Genomic DNA, 24,488 nt, shown 5'->3' with positions numbered 1-24,488 from the left:
AAGCTGAAGTTCAAAGTATTTTTAGTAATTTTACTGCCATTAACCATGACGTCAGATTTCCAAAAAAACACGTACACGTATATGATTGTATAACCAATACTGAATACATTCATCGCTCAGCTCAGAATATTTATAAAAGGTCGTTAATAGGGTTTGTATTTGAAGGCAAATAAATCAATACAAAAGCATTCAAGTTATTACAAAATTTACGAAAAAATTATATATATATTCCGGTTCATTTAATTTAACTAGTTTGTATTTAAAAAAAAAATAAGATAGGTAGAGTATGAGTACTTTTCTAAAACGATAAATTAACTTACTCGATATCACTGGACACTGATGCATATTTACTATTTAGTATGCTCTTATGTAATTGAAACAGCAACTATAATTTTTTTGTATTGTTCTTACGTATATAAAATTATCTCAATATTAACTGTCGATATTGCAACAATCACGGTAATCGTTATCATATAGTTCGTATCTAGCTTAAATTACAAACATAGTAGGTAGTTACTATATCATATTCGCATAATATGTATTAAAACGTCACGTGAAATGTGTGTATTAAGAATTACGATTAAAAAACATATTTTTCATGAATAGAATGAAAATAAGAATTACATTTTATAGCTCCAACAAAAATGATTATTTAATAACATTTATTCTTTAAGAAAAAAAAAAAGATCTCGCGTTAAGGGAAGAATATTATTTATAATTTATATATGTCAATAATAGAAATATCTGTATTTAAAATGCATGATGTCTTAAAATGTATTTATGTTTTATTTAGGACTTAAATTATGATTGATTTCAGATTTGTCTGGTCTTATCGCCGTTTGATACCTTTATATCGTTGAATTTTAAACGTGTTCTCGCTACCATAACTCATAAACTGAATATCACTTAAACATCGTATTATTATAGTCAGAATAACAGCGGTACACATTCATTTCAGTACTTCAATAGGTAAGTACATTATTATTATTATGTATCTATATTGTAAATTTTCAATGCATAATTATCTGAAACATAAGTACATCTATAATAGAATTTTTATGTAGCTCGATTTTAGGTTGGCCGTATAATATCTTAGCAAATTATAATCAATTAAGTTCAGTATATTATATTTTATATGGTTCTCTCAATATTATGTACCTAATTATGTTGCGTTATAATTCTCTGGGTTGTTGTATATTATAGTTTCGTGCGTTATAAAAACACAAAAATGGATGTAATGGTTTTTTTTCTCACATTAAACCGTATATAGACACTGTAATCATACATAGGTACGTGTAACGATGTACGGTGAAGGGCGCGAAATGTTTGTCGGGGTCTCGTTTCGTCTCACCTGCTGCAGTGTTATTATACTGGTGCAGTAAGGGAAATCGTTGGACCGCAGAGCCGATCACGTAGTGCGCGGCGCGACCCCTAAAAACTTTTACCCCGCGGCCACCCACACTTGGCGCACCACAACCTCCCATTCACCCCTGTGCGCGGGTCGCCAGCCCAGACGTGACGTCACCGCAGTCGGCGTGAGGGTGTAGCGCGCCGGGGCAGCGCGGCGTGGCATGGCGCCATGCGATCGACCGGCCGGCCGGAACGACGCGGACCCTCACCCCCGTGTAGACACGGTGGCGAACCTGAGAACCTTCGTGTCTCGTCCCTGCCGCCGCGTGCACTCCGAAAATTATCATCACGGTCAAATGGTATATTCGCGACAGTCGGCGCTCCGCGTTGGACGCATGTACGCGTGTTCACGATTCGAAAAGTGCATCGCGTCTGCAGGTCTTCCGGCGGCGGCGGTACCGTTTATGGCATTTGCCCAGCATTAATAATAATAATAATAACATTATACAATCGTATCGACCGATAGACGAGGTACGCATCACGAAACAGTGCACGCCGTAGACCGTAGCGAGTACAATAGCAACTGTGCTGCAAGAACACTTTTTTCATAACAATAATACCGAATACCACGACGATTACCGACTCGGGCTGTGCCGGTTGTGACTTGTCGTAGTGGTAACGCTGGTGGAGGTGGTGGTGGTGGTGGTGGAAAGGTGAGAAACCCGATACCGAGAAGATCTTTTATGATGTTTGGTACCTGCTTCGAGTGGTAAAAGGACGACGTCGCGATACACACTGGAGAGGATAGTACATGGGCGGGGAGGACGTGTTGTATTCCTGTGGTGTGCACCTACCTATATACAGTGACCGTGCGGAGAGCAAAGATTAGTCATCATCAAGGTCTTTGTGCGCGCGGTTCGGCTACGCACGTCGACGCCTCGACGGCAATACCGGTTTTCTGTGCTCGTGAAGGTGTCCAAGTGTATATTAGTGCGTTCTTATGTATTATTATTGTTACTATGTGAACGTGTTGGCTGACTACAATATCATTATCATTGGTGGACCTATATTACACGACAGGTAGAAATTCGCGTACACCTGCAGCTACCGATAGTGCAGAAGAAGGTGCGCAAAATATTACATTATAGTTCTCGATCCGTCGCGGCGTCGCGTACAGGTTTAGACATCATCCGCCACCGCGTGTCTGTGCAATCCAGCAGATCTTCGCCGTTTCGTTTTCTAAATAATAAATATATTATATATGTTTAACTCCGCGAGTGTTTCGTGCTTAGCGAGTTCTTCGACTGCAAGTCTTTTGCCCAGGAAATCCGTTGTGCAGCGTAGGTAGGATCACTAGGATCACTTTATAATAATATCATACATACATAGCTGCAGTGCGAGTGACAGCGATGGATACCGTGCGGGCCGGAAGTGCCCCAAATTTAACCGCCCACATAGAAATGGACCGATTCGGCGGGATATCAAAAGCCGGTGAAAAACTCACTCAAAGGTATGTTTAAACATTCATCTATATATAGGTGAACTCCCAGTGGCTTATTTATGTGGCGGGAGGGGAGGGGGTACAAGGGCCCTCGATCTCTTTCCCATTGACTGAACTTATGTGGTATATGCTGTGTAACTAACATAGTAACTACTAACTACAGATGAGTATAGACAGTATAGTGACTATACTATTGCACGTATTTTTAAAGAAAGTGTATACTTTTAAACTGCGGTGATTATTTGTTTTTTAGTGTATTTATATGATTACATATTTTAGTGTTCCGTGTATTTGTATGCACTACCACTATTATTTAATCTAAACACGTTCTACTAACTCCTAAACGGTTATTATATACCCTCTGTTATAAGTTTTTGAGTTTATATATGAGTTTATGGTCTACCTAACCGTACCTATATGATCAATGGACATGCCCCATACACATTATATTTTTATATCACACTAACTAAAGTTACTATACCCCTAATTAGATAAATATATCTAATTAGGGGTATATATTGAACATTTTATCGGTTATTCTTTAAAGTAGTATTTTTTTTTATCATCATAAACTTTTACTATTATGGTATAGGTATAAGAAAATTATGTACAAAAACATACTTGTTGTAATAATTCAAACAATAATTATGCCTCTTAAGATTAAAAATATTCAAATATTTCCGTTTATTGAAGTACTATGTGAATATAAAAATAACTGATCCACACGAGAAATTTTTTAACTTGACATATTCAATATAGTAACTCATAGGTTAGGACTTATTAATAAATATGTCTTAATAATATTAAAAACAAAATTGTTACCCAGTGACTAACTATACTAGATGGGTAGTACACGAATATAACTTATATTTTTGTATTATACATATTTTATACCATGTAATATAATTGTGTTATATGCATTATAAATGTCCACGTTCACAATTAATAGTTCTATCAATTTTTATTACAAATTAAATTGATTATTATAATATGATCCGCCTATTATACCTAACTAAATAATAAATCTAATATACGCCTGTATTTATAAGTTAATTGTTACGATTTGATTGATTAAATTTTAAAGCTTAAATATATTGTACATCATTATCTTATAGATATATGCATAGTATGTAATTTCTAGGTTTAATTAATTAATATTTTTTTAATAGACAGTAACGTTTTATTCCATAACATATTATAATATAATAATTTGTGTCATAATACTCATTGATTTATTTTTTAACCATATTATCACTTCTGATATAAATAACTCAATATTTTATTTATTATTTATTTTAATCTATATATTTATTATTACGATTTTCTTGTTAACAATATAACAATTTATTTATCAGGAAAAAATAATAATAATATTACAGTAAACATTTTAAATAATATCTATTGTATTGAAAAACCAAAATTTATCAATCTTTTCTCATCTGTCAGATAACTCAAGTTATCTGATGGTTAAATGTGAATGAAAACCGGGCTTTATTTAATTATTTTTATACGTGATTTGTGAATATAAACATATAGACATAGGCGAAATATAAAAAAAAAACCAAATGGTGTTAAGCTATGCATTTTCTTATTTTAGATTTTTTATCTTAGGAAGAAGTTTTTGTTAGATAAACACGAACGTTATTTGCGGTTGATAATTTTGAAATTGGGGTGCTAATATCCGCGAAGTCCCGCCTCCCTATTTGCATCTATGTATATAAATTTATAAAAGTATACATATGATACAGTTAGCAGTTATCTATATTTTAATATAAGTACTAATTAAAATTTATTAACAATAAATCATCAGTTTTATATTGTATTCTCTGTAGTATTGTGCTACCGACATTACAGACATACTTATACTTACATTGCTCTATATACTTTGTATAATATATTATATACTTAAATTTTATATAATATATATTATATAGTGTATACTATTACCATTAAAACTTGTAAGTACCTAGAACTTACAACCAATTAAGTATTATCCAACAGTCGACAGTAGTCGTTTAAGAAATTTATTTAAATAATTCCAATTGTAGAAATATTAGAAATCAGTAAATTAGCCATCCCTGAGAATTTTAGAAAATTTTAAAAATGGTTTAAATGTTCTACGAATAAATGCAACCATATATTAAAATTCTAATTTGCGTAAAAGGTCTTGCTACAGTCTTAAATGTTATTTACCCACGACATCAACAAGAGAACATACCAAGCTTTATTATAGATTCTGTTTAAGTATTTCCTACACAGCTATATAACATATTATAACAGAGTATATGGTAGCATCCCTAAAAACAAACCTGACTGCTAGTTATAACAGCAACGCACGTTTAGTTAATTTAAAATAATTTTTCACCAATTGTCTTAAATAGGTGCTATTATTCTCATTTAAAAGTTATAATAATGTCTATGCTGTCAACATTATATTATGATAAAATATGAAAACATTCTTTATTAGCCATTTTAAAATCAACTTAATTATTTATTTTTTATAAATTTAAATGATGATAAAATAAAACTAATACCTTTCTTAGAAATAGAATATCTGTTATTATATTGTTTTGTGATCTATTATTTTATATTTAGTTAATACGTATGGGATTTCTCAGTTATAAAAATTAGAATTTGAAAAAAAAAGTTGTATGACATTTTAATACAGTGGCGTACCCCCGGGGGTGGCTTAGGGGGCTTCAGCCCCCCCCCCCATTGACCGTGTTTTGGAATACATTTTATATTATAAAAGACAAAGTACAAACCATGATATTTCTAAAGAACTGTATTGAATACAACGTATTATCTTTAGTAACAATGACTTAGTATAAGCAAAGCATAAACGTTACGTATATTATGGTATCGAATACCGATATAGATTTAGCCCCCCCCCCCCCACCCATTCGAAAATGCTGGGTACGCCACTGCTTTAATAAGTACGATACAACTTAAGACTGTTATAGGTAATTCTATTTTGTATAATATGTACCTATTCATTAATATATATAGGTACTGATATACAACATCGTATAAAGCAATTAAAATGTTACTATTTTATCAATGGTAAATAATTAAATAAATTTTCTATGAAGGCATAAACAATTTTCCATTGTTATTTATTCATTTGGAAGTTTAATAAACTAATTAATTAATAATTACCAATAACATAAAATATGCATAATTGTATATTATAACTAACAATGTATAAATATTTCTTTGAAAATATAAATAAATAACAACAATATTTTAATTGCTTTCATATGCCAATTTATACATGTTTATTATAGTAAAATAAAGTTGTACTTATAATATTAACTGACAATTGTACATTTGTAATCAGTAATCACCACATTATTATAATTTATAAAAAATATGTATTATTATTATAGGTTGTGTAAACTTTAGTATTACAGTTTAATAATATACGTTTAGAATTACGAGTGATATATAGGTAATATACCCACGCAAAACTTTTTTTTATTATGTATAGCTTTTACCTAATTATTTTAATAAATGTTTTATTTATTAGTTCTATAGACAAATAATTTTAATAATTTATCAATAATTTTAAATCTTTTCATCGATAGTAAATACTAAATACTAAATAGATTTTTTTTTTTAAATAAATTATTGTGCCACAACCAATAATAATATTTGTTTAATTTCCACGTGTCACAGATATATGTATAGCTATTTAGTTCCTTATGTAGTTTGTTTTGTTTTCATTCTACACTGCGAGTAAAGTCGGTGGTATCTACGAGTACTATAGGTACTTAATATATTCGTGGGGACTAAGTCGGTCAAGAATTAAGAAGATGAAGAATTTATAAAGACGTAATAAATAAGTAATAACCACGAATAACACATTAGTGCAAAACCAATAATAAGTGTTCATGTGTAGACTGTAGACTATAGACACATAATACTTTATACTATATATTTATATAAGACATAATAATACGTAGTATAGTAATGAAATAATATTACGGTATTGTCGTGCACTCGTGCCAGTGAAATAATTACTTTTGCATCACTTGTTTACATAAAGATAAATATAAACAAATATCGCATTGATTTGTGGAACACCAAATGGCACACGCGCACACGACCACGGAAAATAAGTTAAGAGAAATTAAGCACTCTGTTGAACTCTGGCCGAAATAGACTGATCTAAACAGAAAAATTGAGGTAATTTTTAATCGACTTAGAATAGGCCACACAAAATTCACACATGGACACCTTATGACAAAGACAGATCCACCCCTTTGCGCAACATGCAATGAAAACTACTCCATCAAACAAATCATATTCTACTACCCAAACTCCAATGAAGTTAGGAATGAGAAAGACTTCGACATCCCTGAAAACCTGTACCAAGCAATTGGTCCATTTTCTAACTATCAAAACATAAATTTATATTTAAAAAAATTGAATTGTACAATAACATATTATAATAATGTTAAAATTTAATACTTTTGTTGAAGCAAACAACCTATTATGTATTAGATATTTAACCATTAAAAAAAAAATATTACGGTACATATTATTGTCGACTTTTGTCGAACGATGCGCCTGAAACTATAATATTATACATATACCTATTACCTATATTGGAAAGTGTCCCTCCAATCACCATATAATATATATAAATAACCTATAAAGCTTTTTATGTTATATGCATCTGTTTATAACGGTACCTAAATAAGTATCTTAGTATATACTATAATTTTACGTATATATATATAGGATAGGTATAAAAGTGTATAACCAAATATAATTTGTATTTTTGCAAGGAATGTTCGTAGGTACCTACTTATACGTATTTCGAGTATACTTCGTCGCTAATTGCAATACATTCACCATAAACGCGCGTCTGCATTGATCACGTGTGCTATTGTCGTCATTTGTTTGCATTTGAGAATTCTCTCATTCGGTGTATAATGTACTAGGTATACGATACACACACACATTCACTTGTATATGAAAAAAATATATTTATTGTATATGTACGTTGTAATTTTTTTTGTTTATACATGCCATTATATATATATATGCATGAATGCATGTTTACTAACACTCGCGCATTAAGTGTACAATGTGACGTAGTCGCGATTTTTTTACACCGATAATTGTCCATATTCTATAATATGGCAGTTACGGTGTGGCGTTGGAGCGTTTACCCATCGTAGTAAGCTCGATTAGTATTATTCTAAGTTCGCGTCTGTCACGTCTGTTCGATGTACACACGCCGTGCGATACTTACATAACGAGTTATTTATTCGGGATATTTAGGAGGTCCACTTGCCATCACTATGCTAATAAAAAAATTGTTCCTGCGCAGGAGGTCCAAGCAACAACAGCCACACGATGTTTCACAGGACGTCAACAATAGCGTTTGTACGGTTAGCGAATCGACCAATAGCGAGTATTTTACCAAAAGGCGAGTCTCCTTAACGCGCTTATGTTATGTGTGTTACGTATTTTAGTGTACCTATATACACTATGAGTTGTGTCTGTGTGTGTATATGTGTACACCGTACTGCAGTGCTGCAAGGCGATTTAACACGTTAATTTAAGAACTTTCAACGCGTCTTATTCATTTTTGTAATCCTTATTGGTATTATCTGATTGTTTTCATGAAGTCTTCTAAATTTTAAAGTTTCACATTTGTACAGAAAATATTTCTTGAAAATTATATTGCTCGTGAATTTCAATGTTTCAAATGTTTCAAAAATCGCATTTAATATCAAGTAAAGTTTATAATCAAGAAAATTTTGATTTCAGATAGTCTGATGATATTTTGATAATCACGGTCGGTTATCTAAATGTGTTTTGTCGCATGTTGTCACAGTGTTTGATACTTACATTCATGCATAGAATTTAAAATAAACATGGTTTATTATATGTGTTAGTAAAAGAAGAATGAAAATGATTTGTATTTAAAGAACTAAACAACTGTTTATATGTAAACCATACATTTTAGATTCTGAACGAAGTGATGAATGTATTGATTTTAGTGATTTTACAATGATGTGTGTGTTTTTTTTTTTTGTGTCTGTGTACAGCATAACTAGTCGAAATAATGCTTCAATTTCAAACTTTGGGGGTGGTTTCCGATGTAAAAGTGAATATCCTTAGTGCATTATAGAGGTCAAAAGTTAACATTTTCCAACAGTTTTCAAAAAAATCGAAAAAAAAAACAACAAAAAAATGACAGTTAAAAACGGGAAATTTTACGCAAAACTTGCAGTTTTCGACCAAATCGATTATTTTATATGGTTTTAATTCAAAAACTAATCACTGTAAATACTTGAAATTTTCACCAAATGTTTATGTTAATGTTATCTATATACAGTTTAAATTTCAAAATGTTTTGACTTTTTTGAGATATTTATAGACCACTGAAATTTTCGATTATCGAGAATTTTTTTTTGAAGTGTCGGTAAAAAATTTTAGATGACCAAAAAAACTTGAAAATTTAATACTAGTTTCCTTATGAGTTGTTCTTATTGTAGCTAAAAAAAAATTAAAAAATCGTTAATCACAATTTTTTAAGCGTTTATAGTTTAAATTTTTACGAAAGCTGTCGAAAACGCGAAAATTTGCAAGTAATTTTAAAGTTGAAAAATTATAAAAATTTCTGTGTTTATAACTAAGGATTAAAAATACAACACTAAGTTTTCCATAAGTTTTCCTTCAAATAGCTATAGATAAAACTCGAAGCATCATTATAGGACAAATTTTAAGTGCGTTTGAATTTTAAATTTTTACGAAATAGCGTAACGATAACGATTTATCCTGAAACGATTTGAAATATTTGTGATTATTCAAAAAGTATAAGTCGTAGCTAATTGAAAATTTCATCAGTTATTTAGATTGGCATTTTCTTTATATGATTTAATTTTCAAAATATTTTGACTTTTTTCGAGATATTTATAGACAACTGAAATTTTCAATTTTTCTGAAATTTTTTTTGAAGTGTCGATAAAATTTGTTTGGCCCAATCAAAATACTTGAACATTTAATTCAAAGTTTCTCATAAGATATTCTTATAGTGATTAAAAAATTATAAGAATACATATGCACAATTTTTTTTTATTAGCATTTGAAGTTCAAATATTGACAAAAATTCGTCAAAACCATGAGTATTTGCAAATTATTTTGAAGTTGAAAAATCATAAAAATGTTTGTGTTCATAACTAAGGATTAAAAATACAACGCTAAGTTTTCCATAAGTTTTTCTTCAAGTAGCTATAGAGAAAACTCGAAGCGTCATTATAGGAAAAATGTTTTCAATGTTTGAGTTTTAAATTTTAATGAAATCAGGTATACGTATATCTATGATAATATAAGGTATTATGAATTATGATAACTACATGCAATGATTTTTGGAAAAATTGATTAACCATACCTTATGCAAAATGTTTCCTAATTGAAAAATAGAATATATGACAATATTTAAATATAATATATCCTAGACTGACAAATCATCTCCGATCAGAATCGTTTTTCAAATCTAACCTACCCTAGTCAGAAGTCCACCCAAACACTTAATGTTCAGCAGAGCGATATCCACTTACCCGCTTTTTTATAAATTAATATATACCATTTAATTAAATTATGTGCATCATAATAGTTAAAGAATTAAAAAAATAAATAATTTGTAGGTACTACTTAACATTTTTATGTTTTCAATTTTGTGGTTGTATACAACTGCAGGAAATTTTGAGTGATTAAATGGTCACAAACAATAATTTGTTTTCCTAATTTTTATCTTAAGTAGATTGGTAGCCTATAATAAAAGTTAACTAATCTTCTACAGTTATGGTTTATCGAAAATATTACCATTTGTACAATGCACATTATAAAATAGAATATAGGTAGTCACAAGTCAGAAATTCTTACTAATAACTAATAAGCATGGAAAATTAAAAACATCCACTGCATATACCACAATATTATATTGTATAATCTAACCTGATGGCTAACACAAACATAGTTTACCTATTAACTATTGTACCTGAATATATGATAGTCTTGTCAGTAAAAAAATATTTTTTTGTGTATGCCATCTGACCTTTGTTTTAGTAAGAATTAGTTATTTGCCACCAATGTTCAGCCAGCAATAAGCATATTATAAGACAATATGAAATAATTAAAATAGCTTTATTGGAAGCATTGCCCTCAGTTAACCTCTCAACATTTCTATTTTTTTTTTTTAGAATAAATTAACTCGAGTTAATCTGTTCCATTTATATGTAACTTACTATCTTAATGTATTCAAAACTTATGGATAAAATACTATAGGCACGAATTTTTGTATTTTGAAAATTATTTATACTGCAGTGAAACCTCCCTTAACGGACTCCTCTAAATAGCGGACATCTCTGAATAGCGGATGTTTTTGTGGGGACACGGAAATTTTCACTACTTTCATATAGGAGAACCCCTAAATAACGGACACTTTTATGGCAATTTAATTTTAATTTTGACAATTATTATCCTAAATATATAGAATAATCGTGTGAAAAATAAATATTTCGAAGGCTGAACACACGACAAAGCACGGCGGGCAGCTTGTCGGACGTAAGATAGGCTGGTGATCGCCGATTATCGTCGTTAATGATGTAGATACCGTGGGTGTGTCGCGAAAAATGCAATTATAGTTTATCTTATCCGTTCATTATCGCGTCGATGAAAACATTTTTCTAGTTTATGTTCTGTGAAGTTATCTAAAGTAACTGATTTTTTAAATAAATATTTATTTTTATTTTAAAATTATTTTTTTTTACATTTGTACTAATTTTTACATACGTAATATCATAATTTTAATAATACAAAAATACAAAATATCATTATTATAAATTTTAGTATTGTATAAATTAAAAAATAATGATTTACATAAAATGAAATTATTAATTTCTCTGAGTTATTTTCAAAAATTTACCCCCCCCACACCCCACCCCACCCCACCACTCTGAATAGCGGACACCACTAAATAACGGACGAAATTACGGAGACTAAGAGTGTCCGGTATTTAGAGGTTTCACTGTATATCCTTACATTTTTCATTTATAATCAATAATATGTGTAATGGATTTATACACTGTATTGTTATGTAGCGTTTGTAGGTGTTCTTCTTTATTGACATCATATTATTTTATAGTATCCATATTCCAAAAAAATGTTTTCGTCATTATTATACTTCACCACCTCGAGTTTTTCTTGAATTATGTTTATGTAGGTTCCAATCCAAAAAGTTCTTAAATCTTCTTTCTCGTAATTTCCACTTTTCCTGTATGTATGGTTGAGCAATGAAATAATTTTCCTTACTGCCCTACTGATTCATTTTCCCCCTCCTCATAGTGTGTCCGAACCAGATGGGATCGTCCCCCCCCCAAAAAAAAAAAAATTATATAAAAACATTTTTACCAATATATTATAGTTTATAAGTTGTAATTTGTGAATAAGATTGGTTATGAATGTTATGAATTTATGACCAATAAATTATCAAATTTATTCCTATGAATACGCTAAGCTGGTACTAACGCGTCTTCTAACGATTGTTACCTTATGTCCCTCGGAGGTATTAGCTTATGTAATTATAAAGCTATTAAGTGTACTTATTAAAACTAGAAAATAGGGTTTCATGTTTAAATCAAAATTGATTGTGTTTATGTTTATGTTTTATTCACAATAATTAACAGCAAATATAAAATTTCTAATTTTTACGACTTATGAAAGTGGTTAATTATAAAATAAGAATTTAAGAAAAGTTGATATCTTAAGAGGGATAAACGAAAAGTGAGAAGAGAGTGGTTCTGCAACTACAAGAGGAAAAAGATGAGTAATAAAAGAAAATTACAAAAATACAACCCGTATCGAAATCAATTTCACATCTCCGAAAAAATCTGTCAAGCACTTGGACCAAACCCACAGGATGTAAAAAACTTAATTTTATTCTTAAAAAAAAGACAGAATTGTACAATTTAATTTAATGTAGAAAATTTAAATATTTAAATACTAAGAATGTAACCAAAAAAAAAATTTCTTTTACTAATGGCCTAGTTGTCGATGTATTTTGATCAATAATAAAAAGAAAATTGATTCAAAATCACAAATAGTTTCTATGGTATGAAGAATACAATGGGTAGGGGAACGAATTAAGAGAAGATGAAGGAGAAGATTGTGTTTAAGAGGAAGCTTAGAGTTACTGAGTTAGAAAGTTCATTATAGGTACCAATCAATATAATTATAATAAGACAAATTATAAGTATGAGTTAATAGTAAAATAAACATAATATTACTATTATAATATATAGAGTATATTATACTACAACAGACTATACGGATGATATTTATATATTTTTTATAGCATTACAAAAATAAGTATATAAATATGCTATTGTATACGTAAAATAAATCAAAATGTTTTTTTCAATATAATATTTGATTAAAAAAATCTGGTATTATAGTTGCAAGTTGCAATTGTAAAATATAATGACATTATAGGTATAATATACCTAACAATTTTTTTTAAAATCTTAAATCGTTTAAAGGTTGATCAATATCCCATTAAAGTCCTCAAAATGATTGTAATAAGTAATAATCCTATGACAATAATAAAACGAACTTTTGTGGTGTATAAATAGTCACGAAATGACAGTATATAATATAGCATTCAAATTAATAATCACACCGGCCGGCACGCGACATGTGTACACAAGTCACAACACACATTCACGCGTAATCATTATTATAGAGATTAATGATTAAATATATTTATATATATTATAGATATATGTATGTGTATAGTGTTAATTAATTAACAGCAGCGTTTATCGTCTAAAATAACGAACATATTTTAATTTAACACTTTAATTGCCGTGATTATTAATTATTCTAAATAAACATTTAAGGTAGAGATATAATAACTTCGATGTAAAATTAATTTAATATGCAAGTAACAAAATATGCCTACAAGTTTCTCAACATGACAAGTTGTGAACACACGTCTTAACAAAATATTTTAAATACCGGATATAGCTCAATACTTATTTGATAACCTATATATGACTGGTGTGCGTTATTGTCTTACCTTTTATTTTGGTGGACCAGAGGTTATATTAAGGCTCGTAAAAATATAAAATACACGTTTTTTGTCGCGCTGTACACTGCAACTGCACACTACCTGTAATAATGTTATAGGAAATTTAATAATACTAAATAGGTATACGCACTTGCGGACGGCGACACGAAAACGGTTTGATCAGAAAAACGAAAATGATAGAAATACCCAACAACTTATACTAACGACGACCGTTTTAAAACTTTGAATAGAACAAACAGTTACCAGTAACCTACTCGAAAATTGTACCTACCATAAAATATTATGACGTATGTGTAGCAAACGTTACAGCACGGTTATATACAGTGCGGTTCTCTGTAGCAATACGGATGACAATTAATTATTGGTATAATATTGTGGAGTTGGTTGAACAACGAATACGTTTACGGAAAGCGACGCAAATCGGTTGGTATTTTGATGAGTTTTCAGTATACACGAGTGCCGTGTGTACACGTAAAATGTTCTGCTGTGTCCAACAACATGGTAACGTGGTTAATCGTGTGGTAACCTAATTCAACCGACCAATCACAGCAAAGGATTGGCGTGTGTAGTGGAAACCCGCCTTTAGATCAAGGCCGGTATGTCGTCGCGTTCCTTTGGTAATTGGTTATGAGTTATGACCATAATCCATATTTTCAGACCATTAAGCCGGATTCATCAGCTACGTCGTGTGTAGTGTCGCGTGAGGGCGTGGTAACTATGGTTACAACTGGTAACCATATCGGTTTAAAAGTAGAGCCGTATTAAATTCTTGGTATCCTCGGTTTTAACTTGGTTATACCACCATACCAAAAGTTAAACATCTAATCAAAATGTGGTTTGATCGACTCGACGTGACATACGGCGTATAGCTGTGAATCCGGCTTTATTTAACGCAGTATTAGTGGTGGGGCTGTGGCTCCAGTGTCCTCTCCAGCAACGATCGTAGAAAAGTTTAGGCGCACAACTTACAGTCAATACAGTCTCTCGGCCCTTCTAAGTTCTATACGTTCTTTGTTGAAATATACCGTTATTTATATATAGACTACAACCGTTGTATAAGATTTATTGAACTTATAATATATTCATAGTACTTAATATTTAACAGACATACGTCCGTGGCACGTAAATTAAATTAATTACATACAGTGTTTTAAAATAATAATAAGAGTATTTAAAATTATACAATAATATTATACCTACCTGCCGTTCAATAAGAAATTTTGGAGCAAATTAAATTTACCTGGCACCTTGCATTTTTAAAAAATTACTCCTACCGGTTCCGGCTGCAAAACAGTTTTTAGCGATGAAGGTTGAGTGAGTGTATATTAAGGGGGATTAGTAACATATTACGGCCTACGGGTGTAATAACCATGTCAGTTAAAAACTTATGCCGGGTTGCGTGAAAAATAAATTAATTTATTGGACCAGTCATGGACCATTAAATCATGTTTAAGGGACCAATAGTTCCCTATTTATTCATTAAATATTTTGTAGTCATTCATGCAAGTATTATATAAGTATTATATTACCTATGTAATATTCGCTCTCTACACCTGCCGAAATAGGTCCCAAACTTTGTCCTCATCATATTTAAGCATTTATACGTTTATTTTTTTTTATAGTGTATATTTTTAATGCCAAAGTCATCCCTTTATCAGATAATCGTACCATTTGATTGTCCAGATTTCCGTCCATAGTAAAATACCATTTAAATCAGAATTTAAATTCATTAAATCTGTTACTTCGTATTATATGTCTGTTATTCATAATATATAAAACAAAATATGTATATACTTGCCTACATTACTTTGCATACGCTTGAATATGTTTAATACATTATATGTTTTACTATATATTTTTTTATATGTTTTATTAGTAGACTATAGACTATACCTATACCAAAATGATGAGCAAACAATGAAAATCAAAAAATATTTAATGAAAACGTTCAGTTATTGTTACTTGCATATTTTAATGCCCCTTCACCGCCCCTTTCAAAGGGAAAAGTGACTGATTAGATGTACAAAGATTTTTATCGATATTTGTTTTCGTTTTGTACACCAACAGATGGTTACCTATTTAATATTATTTATGTTTTCGATAAGCCGGCGCGGCGCGCCGGCTGCCGACAAAATGTGTTTGAACCCAACCGGCAATAGGTAATAAATAATAACCAATAAAAGGCCATAGGTTAGGTAGACACAGCTCGTACAAAAATATTGTACTCGCCAATAACTTACGGTGTTAACGATAAAGAGGTAATACCTCGAACTGTTTCGAGGTCAATGTCCATTGGACATTTGGACCTCTTTAAACTATGATAGGTATTTATTAGTTTACTGACAAGCGCCCACCTGCAGGCTGCAAGTCATCTGCCAAGCTGTGTGCAGATCAGACTTGTCGGCTATTATCCACAGAACCACGAATTAAGTCCAAACACTAACGACCTATTAAAGTAATAACCAAATCATCATAATCGGATCGCGGGGCAGGGAGTTTATAATAATATTTTTTTTAGTATCGTAATATTGTTTTATCAGTTAAAATTCTATAGGTCGTTCGGCTGTAAGTTATGGTCGGTCGCGCGCGCTTTTCAGTCTCACTCTTCCCCACTATCGGCCTAAACCACACGTCATTGTCCTTAAATATTATTATTGCTAATTGCCATTTGCCAGACGGCTCTACGGCAGTCACAAACTTACAACTATCGCCGACTCGCCGTCCGCCAGAGTTCTCGTTTGCTGTTCACACGTGCGTTCTGCGGTGTTTTTTTCTCTCGTATTTCGGATTTCAATTTTTCGCGTGGTGCGTGCCGTGCGTCTCGTGTTTCGGCCCAGACAAAACGTTTCCTGATTCTGCACACTTATACGTCCTGCTACGGCTAACTGCCTGGACATTTCAACAGTACATTCATTTCAGAAATTGAGTGACCACAATAAATAACTTATTGTTTTGAATGAGAGACCCATAGGTATTCCCCGCGCATCCGGTTCAAAGTTTTTTCACCGTGTTTCCGCCGTTTCTGAGCACATCGGGCAATGTCGTATGCCGAACCGTATTCGTTCGTTTGGTTGTGCATTACCGTTTGTTAATCGGCGATTACAGAGGCCGCTCGACCGGAAAGTATTCGATACACGTGTGATCCAGAACCGAAGATGAGGTACAGTCTGAGCGACATGTTCGTCAAAACCATGCCAAATTTGAAACTCAGTGACAAAAAGTGAGTAGACACTAGTTTCGGGAATTCGTACAACGTGTTGCTATAGTATAAGTTGTACCTATACGTCTTGTATCGAGATCAGTTGCAATCGTAGCTGCATATTGCATATTATAATATATTAATATTATCTGTAATCTATGGCCAAGCCTGGTGGACCACGGTTGCGACATACGATAGAAAAATAATTGTTATTTTATAGTTTTTACGTCAATCGACACGGCTGTTGGAAAGTTATCGCTCGTAATTTGTATATAACATTATTGTAAAAGCCTTTTGAAAGGGCGGGTGAGCGGGATGATAATTTTAAAATTTGTATTATTTACGACTGAGTGTAGGCGGTCTTTTTACCGACTATCGAGACTGCCTAGCCGCCTTTTAAATTTCCAATTGTGTGCTTGAGTGTTACCTACATTTTATGACAAAAAAATAGATAAACTAGGTATACTTTAAATGATAATTTATCGTGTACAAATAGTGTGACGTAACGATTTCTAATTCTAATTACCAGTGTTAGTAAGGATAATAGATTTAATTAGTTCAATTTAACAGTCAAATCGTTTGTAATATTAATGTATTATGTAATATGTGGATATCATTGAACATTTATTTAAATTATATTATAACTATTTTTATTTTTATAATCCTATTGTAATAATATATTGAAACGTTTTGTTCTTTTCTTTATTGTCAAGTACCAATTTTTAGTGTTTTCATTGATGTGAATAACTTATTATTATGTTGTCCTGAATATCTCATTTAAAAATTAAAAATCACGAAACATATTCAGTACTATATAGGTAGGTATGTTTTTTGATTAATGTTATGGAGTATGAATTATAATTTATAATATCTATATAGACTTCAGTGTAGATATTTACCATATTATTATTGAGCATTGAGTAATACTCTATATGGATATTATTATTATTTATTGCCATGATATCTACATAATGATGATGGTGATAATAATAATGACAAATATAATAGTTGATTGATAAATAATAATAATGTTTATTGATTCTGCTTACCTGATGTCCTTATTATTATTTATTATTTACATATAAAATAATAATTTTATGAACAGTTATTATAAAAATCTATAGTTCTTAAATGATAAGTAGAATTTTTTTAAATTTAGTTTATGTTGATCAACTAACACATTTATTATTATAATATATTTAATTATTATACTTATATACTAATAGTAAGATACATTAGACATTAATAATTATTTGATTGAAAAATGTTTTATTTTTTACCAAATAATTTTAATTTCAATATAATTTTATATTGTTAACAGTATGTTGTGCATTCAAGAAGAACTCGGAAACTTAAAAGATAAGGAACCAGTCAAAGATAATGCTGTCGGGATCAATAAAATTGAATCTGATGTCTTAAAACCCAGTGGCTGGTTTGATGGATTGTTGGGATGCTTAAAACCAATGTTGGGAATCATGGGAAAAGGAAACGGCCATGATCTTAAATCTTATCAAGGTAATTACAAAATTATTTAATTATAGTTGAATGGCTAGCTTAAGAGTTCATTATTTGAGTATTTTAATAATTATAATATTTACAAACAATTTTTAGTTTTATAATGCTCATAAGTCAGTTCATACAACTTTTACCCTTAGACACGGTCAATGCCCAAATGTTTCAATTAATAACATACCTATCCCATCACTCAATGCTGTTAAATATTTAGGATTAATCCTTGACCAAAAATTAACTTGGAACAAGCATATAAGAGCTAAGAGATTAATCCTTAACGCTCGATCTAGATCGCTAAAAACAATTTTATCAAAAAATAAATTTACTTACTTAAAAACAAAACTACTTGTATATAAAACTCTCCTTAAGCCAATATGGACATACGGGTTACAACTCTGGGGATCTGCCAAAAAATCAAATCTAAATAAAATTCAAGTCTTTCAGAATATTACCCTCAGAAAAATCACTAACGCTCCCTTCTACGTCTCTAATGTAACTCTCCACCAAGATCTAGGTATTCTACCTGTTGTAACTGAAGTGAAACTATTTTACAAACGTTTGTTTGACAAACTTGAAAATCACCCTAACCCACTAATAAAAGAGCTACATACCTTTTCACTCCCTGGAAATCCTCAACGTAGACTCAAAAGGAAATGGTGTCGTGACCATTTAAATTAAATATCCCACAATCACCCTAAATATTTCGTCAAGTAAGTAAGTGCCTCTAATGGGTGGCTTCTTCATCAAGCAATCCATGTTTTTTTTTTTAACTCTTATCGTATACGCTGATTGTGCAAATTGTATAGATTGTGTATGTGCATTTGTAAAATAAAAAAAATAAAAAAAAATAATGCTCATAACTTCAATAATAAAATACCAAAAAAATAAAACATATGCAGGGCCCTGGATAATATTTTGACTTACATTTGGGAATAGGTTAAATGACTTTATAATTAAAAATAACAGAATAAAATGAATATAATATGTACTATGTTGTAACTGTACTTTTGTTAGACTGAAACATTACAGATGTGACATTCTCTTAAGTATGTAACTCTTAAAAATTAATTTGTTATATATTTGATTGATTTTTTTAGTTTTAATTCTCTATTATTTCACTCAGTTACCTACTATTTTTATGATATTTTAATTTTATAATAATCTTAAAATTAGAAAAATCAAAAAAATCTTATCTTTATGGTATTTTGTAGATAACTGGGATATTCCATTTGAATCGATTAGTGATTTGCAATGGTTAGGTTCAGGAGCCCAAGGTGCTGTATTTAGTGGAAAATTAAAAAATGAAATTGTAGCGGTGAAGAAAGTGCGCGAACAAAAAGAAACTGACATCAGACATTTGAGAAAACTGAATCATCCCAACATAGTGCAATTCAGGTGAGAATATTAATAATTAATTAAGTACTAGTAGTATATTATAACATTTTATTTGTATTAGATAAGTATTAATAAGTTTCTTTTTCTTTTTAGGGGGGTATGTACTCAAGCTCCATGTTATTGCATAGTGATGGAATATTGTCCATATGGACCGCTTTATAATTTACTTAGAGATGGTGAAGAAATACCACCCATACGATTAGTATCCTGGGCTAAGCAAATTGCATCTGGCATGCATTATTTACATGTGAACAAAATAATTCATAGAGATCTAAAAAGCCCCAAGTATGTAGATTGTAAAAATTGACAAACTGTATTTTTATTTTGCTTGAAATTATATTTTACAATTTTTTTCTAAAGTGTCTTGATTGGTCGTCAAGAAATGGTAAAAATCAGTGATTTTGGAACAAGCCGAGAGTGGAATGAGATAAGTACTAAAATGAGTTTTGCTGGAACTGTTGCCTGGATGGCTCCTGAAATCATTAGAAATGAACCCTGTTCAGAAAAAGTGGATATTTGGTAAATAATTTGTAAATACCTTTTGATAAATATTTTTTATAAATTATTCAATTTTTGTTGTATGTATTATGTTTTAGGTCATTTGGCGTGGTTTTGTGGGAACTTATGACTTGCGAAACACCATACAAAGATGTAGACTCATCAGCTATTATATGGGGTGTAGGAAGTAATTCTTTGCACTTACCAATACCTTCATCATGTCCAGATGGTTTTAGATTGTTAATTAAACAATGTTGGGCAGCTAAACCACGTAATAGACCATCTTTTAAACACATAATGATGCATCTAGACATTGCCAGTTCTCAAGTGCTAGCGAGCACACCAGATGAATACTTTAAAACACAGGTATAAATATAAATTAACAATACCGATGAAAATATTATTTAAATCAGGGGTCTCCAACCTTTTTTTACGGCGGGCCAAGTTTGATATACGCTTTGGCATCGCGGGCCAACATTTTTAGAAATGTGTTGTCTAAAAAAAAAAAATTGTTGTCTATCTAGGAATCTAGGATAGGTTGTGAGATTGAGAAATAAATAAGAATAGATGAGATTTATTTAAAAAGATGTATGTTTATTTAAAATATATAATCTTTTTGTTTTATAATTCAAAATTTGTTTTATTATGATACGAGTAAGTTACTTAGTGAGACGTTTGGAACTGCTTGTTTTTTAAAATGTCTTGATAGTTTGCATCAGACTTCGTGGTTCCAATTAGCAGCGTAGCTTGTAAGTGTTCGTCACTTAAGTTAGTTCTGTACTTAGATTTGACGTATTTCATTTTTGAAAACGTCTGCTCACATAAGTATGTTGAGTCAATATTTATATTGACATCATTTCACGCGCATGTTTTTTGAGATTTGGAAATGATTCCTCTGGCAACATGGCGTAAAATTGTTGGAGACTGGATTCCTTGAAATAGTCTTTAAAGATTGTTATTTGATATGAGCTCGATAACTTCAAGCTGGAGCTCTGTCAGTAAAGTTTCTATTTTTATGGCAAACGGATTTTCAAAAATTCGAATACGGTCTTCTGCACTTTCAAAATCTCTAAACCGCGTCTGGAACTGCTCATTCAAGTAGGTGAGAACTCCAACACCAAAATCGGTAGGGAATTCTTCATCATTTTCAAGTTTGAATTTGTTGCATGTTGGAAAATGGACAAGATTTTACGGTTATTATTACAACAGAAAAAGTTTATCGTATCTTATCTGACCATCATCGCGTAAGTTTCGAGTACAATATAAGTCAGATAAGTGTGATTGACGAGTTTATCTATTATTAGTTAGTATTAGTGTATATGTATAACTATTATAAGTTGTTATGAATAATATACCTAGCAAAAGAAAATATTATAAATTCATTTTATTTTATTAATCAATTCAATAAAAAATAAATTAAAAACAATGAAAAATAATATATTATTTTCAAAACATTAATTAGCTTGGCGGGCCGTAGGTTGGAGACCCCTGATTTAAATAATTAACTCTGTACTAAAAACAAATTATAGAAGATTAAATATAAAATATGATTTTTTAGGCTCAATGGAAGAAAGAAATACAAATACACATGTTACAAATGCAGACAAATGGAAGTCATATTCCCAAATTTGAAGAAGATCTTATTAAAAAAAGAAAAAATGAATTAAAACACGCACAAGACATTAGAGAACATTATGAGAGAAAATTGGAACGTGCCAATAATCTGTACATGGAACTAAGTGCTGTGTTATTACAATTAGAACAACGAGAAAATGATTTAATTAGGTTTATATTTAAATTTTTAAATAATAATTTCTAACACCTACTCTAATTAATATATATAATTATCATGTTAGAAGAGAAAAACAAATGTCTAAAGTATACAAAAAACGACTCATAAGACCTTTGTTAAAAGCTCAAGATAAATTGAACAAACAGAATAAATCTGATTCAACTACCACATCACCATCATCGCCAGAAAGACTTTGTGAAAAAATTGACCCCGTATGTATTTATTTTCAATTAATAATAATTTAATTTTTTATGAACAACTAGTAGAACTTTATTTTGTTTTATATATTTTTAATAGCAGTTAACCAAAGCTACACTTTATGCTCAAGTCAGAAGCAATTCAAATAACCCAGAATCAATTGCTGTTACACCAAAACAAAATCTACGAAAAACAAGACCGAGGAAAGCTCAAATCATATGCTCAATTGTAAAAAATAGAAAGGTTCAAACATAAAATAAATGAATTTTACCATATACTCATATAAATATTTAATTATAGTATGATACTCCAAAAGAAACAAACTGGAAAAACTGTCATCAGATAAATAGCAATAAAGTCAACAGTGAAACACAGACTGAAAATATTGATTCAGGACTTCAACAAGATATTCTCAATGGTAACATGTCAGATTCTGCTCATTCACAGGTAAATATCAAAATATTAAAATAAATTGTCTACAATTTTATTAATTATATATTTTATTTTATTTTTAAAGGGTGAAGAAAGTTCTTGTAGCAGTGGTGTGAGACTGAGTGACGATGAACATTTAGATAGACTGGGCAGACAAGTAAATGAAATAATTAACAATAACAGACCTTCTAATATGACTGATTTATCAGATTACTATCAGGATAATGAACCTATTTCTTGTAACTTCAATCTAAGGAGAAAAAGGTAAAATATTTTTATTTTTTTTGTTATTTGATTTATGTTAATGTATTGTTTTATTTATTTTTAGTGCTGGTAGGCGTCCAATTGGACCTGGTTTACGAGTACGTCGTTATAGGATGACACAATATTGTCAAGAGCCAAATGGAAATTCTTTTTCATTAAGTTCTTCAGCAGAAGTATGAGATTATTTTATACTTCCATTGTTTAACTAATTAAAGTATTGTGTTTTTTATTCTATACAGAAACACGATTTCTTAGAGGCGGAAAGTTCAACATCTGACTCTGACATGAAAGACATTGATCTAGATTCAAATTTTTATAAAGTATCTAATCAGTTTCCAGTTTAATACCGTGTATAAAACCATAAAATTGTGCTATGTCTACAATTTTTAATCTAATTATTTAATCATGATTAAACATAATATACCAGTCCAAACATTACATTTTTCATAACAATGTCAAATTTAATCTCAATGCTATCACATCTAAATCTTACAATTTTTTTAAAATTTTTTTTTTTTTAAATAACTTGCTTATCTTAATTTAACATTTTTTTTTTCATACAACTATTTTATAATTACTATTAATTATTATTTTTGTTACTTTTTTTTTCCTTTAAAAATGTAATGTATTTCTAATGAAATATTGAATTATTGATTTTTCTTAACTATCTTAACAATATTTTGAATATTCATGAAGTATCAAAAAATATCTGTGATTATATTAAACAACAAGAAAGGTCACTTATATCACTGTTTATGATATTATTTTAATGTGTCTAAATTTACCAAATTTGAAATTTTCACATTATTAATTCATATTATTGTGACATGTCCACTTGTTAGACCTAAAAGGAGGGAAAACTTATAATATTACATAGCTTGTTATACAAGCAATCAATTAAATTGACATACCCTTGTTAATATTTGTACTGATTATAAGTAGTTGCTTAAAAATGTTATGAGCAATAATTATTGATCTCTTTTGCCATTTATAATATTGTGATGTAAATTAATTTGTAAACATATATGTTGTGTATTGTAGACTGGCCTTATGTTAAGGCAAATTATTGTTTAGGAAATAATTGTATTAAATTTATTTTTAGGCTTTGTCTCTTTATTTTGTATGCTGTATAGAAAAGAGATATAGTTTATAAAAATACAAAATTTGTTTAAATAGAAGAAGCATTTGTTTTTTTTATGTGTGTGTATAAGTATATCTTTATCTGAAAAATATACTT

The 24,488-nt window shown here is 30.2% G+C and overlaps 1 protein-coding gene across 7 annotated transcripts; it reads left to right on the top strand.

Moving 5' to 3' along the window:
• Window positions 1-1,964: 1,964 nt before the first annotated feature.
• Window positions 1,965-24,432, top strand: wnd (Mitogen-activated protein kinase kinase kinase 13 wallenda). Of its 7 annotated transcripts, XM_089223924.1 has the most exons (14): window positions 2,726-2,860; window positions 8,193-8,291; window positions 18,482-18,675; window positions 19,884-20,067; window positions 20,161-20,352; window positions 20,428-20,586; window positions 20,664-20,931; window positions 22,124-22,350; window positions 22,422-22,569; window positions 22,655-22,798; window positions 22,856-23,002; window positions 23,073-23,251; window positions 23,316-23,424; window positions 23,491-24,432. In XM_089223924.1, the coding sequence occupies exons 1-14, from the start codon at window positions 2,760-2,762 to the stop codon at window positions 23,593-23,595; spliced, it is 2,256 nt and encodes a 751-aa protein (XP_089080050.1). In that variant the 5' UTR covers window positions 2,726-2,759; the 3' UTR covers window positions 23,596-24,432. The 7 variants fall into 7 exon arrangements, with proteins under 7 accessions (XP_015379940.1, XP_089080050.1, XP_089080048.1 ...); XM_015524454.2 differs by lacking the exon at window positions 8,193-8,291 and having other exon boundaries at window positions 1,965-2,860; XM_089223922.1 differs by lacking the exon at window positions 2,726-2,860 and having other exon boundaries at window positions 8,139-8,291; window positions 22,655-22,783.
• The last annotated feature ends 56 nt before the right edge of the window (window positions 24,433-24,488 follow it).

The sequence above is a fragment of the Diuraphis noxia genome, unplaced genomic scaffold, assembly GCF_037042655.1.
Source record: "Diuraphis noxia isolate RWA-SAM2 unplaced genomic scaffold, SU_Dnox_SAM2 contig0003, whole genome shotgun sequence".
NCBI lineage: Eukaryota > Metazoa > Arthropoda > Insecta > Hemiptera > Aphididae > Diuraphis > Diuraphis noxia.
This window is presented reverse-complemented; position numbering and strand designations above follow the sequence as displayed.

Excerpts from the sequence above, each read along its gene's own strand:
- wnd (XM_089223924.1), top strand. The coding sequence starts at position 2,760 with ATGGATACCGTGCGGGCCGGAAGTGCCCCAAATTTAACCGCCCACATA. Across the intron at positions 22,570-22,654 it reads TTTGTGAAAAAATTGACCCC|CAGTTAACCAAAGCTACACT; the intron begins GTATGTATTTAT and ends TATTTTTAATAG. Across the intron at positions 22,799-22,855 it reads CAATTGTAAAAAATAGAAAG|TATGATACTCCAAAAGAAAC; the intron begins GTTCAAACATAA and ends ATTTAATTATAG.